Source organism: Sphaeroforma arctica, assembly GCF_001186125.1.
Source record: "Sphaeroforma arctica JP610 unplaced genomic scaffold supercont1.1483, whole genome shotgun sequence".
NCBI classification, from domain to species: Eukaryota; class Ichthyosporea; order Ichthyophonida; genus Sphaeroforma; species Sphaeroforma arctica.
Window position 1 is genome coordinate 11295 of NW_014039075.1, and position 3231 is coordinate 14525.

General features: G+C 39.8%; 1 protein-coding gene across 1 annotated transcript; it reads left to right on the forward strand.

Moving 5' to 3' along the window:
- Nucleotides 1-910: 910 nt before the first annotated feature.
- SARC_11001 (hypothetical protein) lies at nt 911-3192 on the forward strand (the record flags this gene model as incomplete). The annotated part of the gene is made up of 3 exons (XM_014294928.1): nt 911-1074; nt 2057-2222; nt 3121-3192. Coding segments are annotated over 3 exons (402 nt in total), but the record flags the coding sequence as incomplete, so codon positions are not given.
- Between the last annotated feature and the right edge of the window lie 39 nt (nt 3193-3231).

The following is a 3231-nucleotide window of genomic DNA, read 5'->3' on the forward strand; positions in this document are numbered from 1 at the left end:
GTAATAATATATTTATATATATACACAAACATATATGCATATGTATATTCATATAGAAATACGTATGTTTGCCATTTGCTTGCATGTGCCAGTGGTGGCGAAAATCAATGTTTACTACTAGTATATTTCTCAGAATCGTCATACTTGTACATATCGAGATTTATATGTAAACGAATTTGTGTTTACTTATGCAAACTAACTTCTTTTCCTTTATACGCTGGAAAATAACTCCAGGGTCAGATATTGAGCATCTCGCCATCTGGGTAGAAAGCCATGATGGGGGCCAGCGAAAGTGAGTGGCTTTCTCCGGCTCAGATAGCCTCTTTTTTGCCTAAGATCAATGCGAATATTGAGGATGTCAAGGGACGTGTGTATGATGTCATCTCTAGGCACTACGACGAGCTGGAGGTGTCGTACGACTTCAGTGAGGGACTCGAGAACGAGATCAAAAAAGTGCGCCACCAGTAAGTGAAAGCTAAGAATATTTTTAAGCTCATATCAGCCCTTTATATAAGTATAGTTTTTGTTAACCGGGAAGATGGCAACATGGCAGATGTACAAGTACATACTCGAGTCTAATGGATGTTGTCGACTATTTTGTACTTTACTAGACATCCAGTGATCAAAGTATTAGGCATTCACCTCTTCTTTATAGATTGAGAACACATTGTACGTCCAATCGGATGCTTTTGTATATTTCATTACCAGCTCATAAACCAGTATACAACTAGTGGGCATTCAGCTGCTCCTTCCCCCCCCCCTACTCTGCATTATCTCGAATAATCGATATGATTGACAGTCTACACATTTGTGTATATGTACCATTTTATGTATATATTTATATTAATTACAGAGTTAGGTATTTACCTCTTTAATCCCCCCCCCTCTACAATCTAATAGACTAAGAGACATGAAGGACAAGCTTACATCAGCTGAGAATGAACTGCGTATATCCGAAGAGGAAAAGAATAAGGCGGTTGTGCGCTTAACGCGTTCACAAAGCATCACGAACGTATTGCAACACCTGTGTAGCATACATGAAAAACTGCTATTGCTTGAGTCATCTGAAGCTGGGTACGTTCATAGGTGCATATTGTTGTGCACATATACGCATACGTACCTGTATCGTGCCTTTTTGCGTCGGTTGTTACTGCTAGATGCATCCGAAAGAGTATGTATTCAAAAAGACATGCAGTGTACATTTACTCGTAGTTATAGTAAGTAGGTGATATGTTGCGAGGTGTGAAATCATAGTTTATAATCTCGATGTGATGTGAACTTAACATTAGAACTGGCATGCCTTGTAGTAGATGTCCCTAGAAAATAATATAGTAACCATTTAGGTGACGTGTGAGTGTAGTGGCTGAGGCGACCTGTCGGGGCCAAAAGATGGTTATACTTTTATCTGTACGTCGTGGTTTATAGCTTATTGGCCGAGACTTGCCCTGACAATCACACATTCTTCCGCTTTAAAGCGTATGTATTCAAAAAGACATGCAGTGTACATGTACTCGTAGTTATAGTAAGTAGGTGATATGTTGCGAGGTGTGAAATCATAGTTTGTATCCTCGATGTGATGTGAACTAAACATTAGAACTGGCACGCCTTGTATAAGATATCCCTAGAACATAATATAGTATCCATTTAGGTGACGTGTGAGTGTAGTGGCTGAGGCGACCCGACACTCGTTTTATATCGGGACCAAAAGATGGTTATAGTTTTATCTGTACGTTGTGGGTTATAGTTTTTTGTTCGAGACTTGCGCTGACAATCACACATATTTCTGCTTTAAAGCTAAGATTTTAGTCAGCAGCCTCCCTCAAAAAGCTCATACAACGGAAAATAATGATGTGTATACATTCGGGCTGCTATTGAGCCCAACTCGTTGCCATAGCAATCACAGGTCTTTCTTCTACATTTAGATCGGGGTCCCGCCTCACATGAACGCGCCCAGCGATAGCTGTATGTTTCAATATATGTACATCTACATGATATGGTTTATTCCAATCGGCTGCATAGTATCCGCTCATACATTAGTTTTGATTTCTATTTTTAGACCAGCGGCCCTTCTCGAACGAGCACAAACGGTGGGAGAGATCTCTACGGCACTTGCGGCGATTGCGTACGACCCCGACAGCCAAATTGCCGACAGGCGCATTCTCAAGGCCCTCAAGAGCGAGTTTATCCGCTGCAAGAGCCAATTCCGCACGGAACTGGAACAGGTAAAATAAACAATGTACATATGGATACATGAATACCGGGGTAAGTGTATATAATTATGTACATGTATTAAAACCTAGTACGGCGGGTTGCATACTTGAGTAGTGCACACGCATAGCGGTCTTGACAGATAGAAGTGTATTTAGGAACGTGAACAGCTTGTTCCTCCACCTACAGTTTTGGGCTGCTTGTAACAGGGTTGTGCACACATCAAGCGTATACGTCCTGCATATATTCCTCGCTTGTAAAAGCAACGCCTATTACAGTCAAGCACGCGTATCGAGGGCTCAAGCGAATCCTTTAACTTTACCCGCCCCTTGACATAACCTTGTGCACACATATATGTACATATACACACACGCACACACACACACACATATATATATATATATATATATATGTATACATATATATATATATATGTGTGTGTGTGTGTGTGTGTGTATATCTATGTATCTATGTATGTATCTACGTATTTACGTATATATGTATCTATGTATATATATATATATATATATATATATATATATATATGTATATATATATATGTGTGTGTGTGTGTGTGTGTGTGGGTGTGTGTGTGTGGTGGTGTGGTAGTATATATATATATATATATATATATATATTGCGGATCAAGCACATTAGTATTGCTTTGAGAGAATGCTTAGCTGGCTCGAAGAAGTATATAATGAACGCAGGAACTGGAGTGTCTTCAACTCGACTTTGCTTTACTCTACACAAATCTAAATGGATATATGATTCTATATACCTAAATTCGGGTGTACCTATATTGATCTTAGGGACGTATAAGAAGTACATTTGAGCACATATAAATTGACGTAGTATATGCCAACACAAAACCTTTACTGTTCTATTCCTCTCTTTTTTTTGCTCTCTCAGAGTTGGCGCAAGGCTGTCACATGGACTGCGGCAGACACGCACACACCCGGCGATCGGCAGATGATGAAAGGTGCGTGCGTATATTGCCAATTTGATACAATTTGTGTAGCT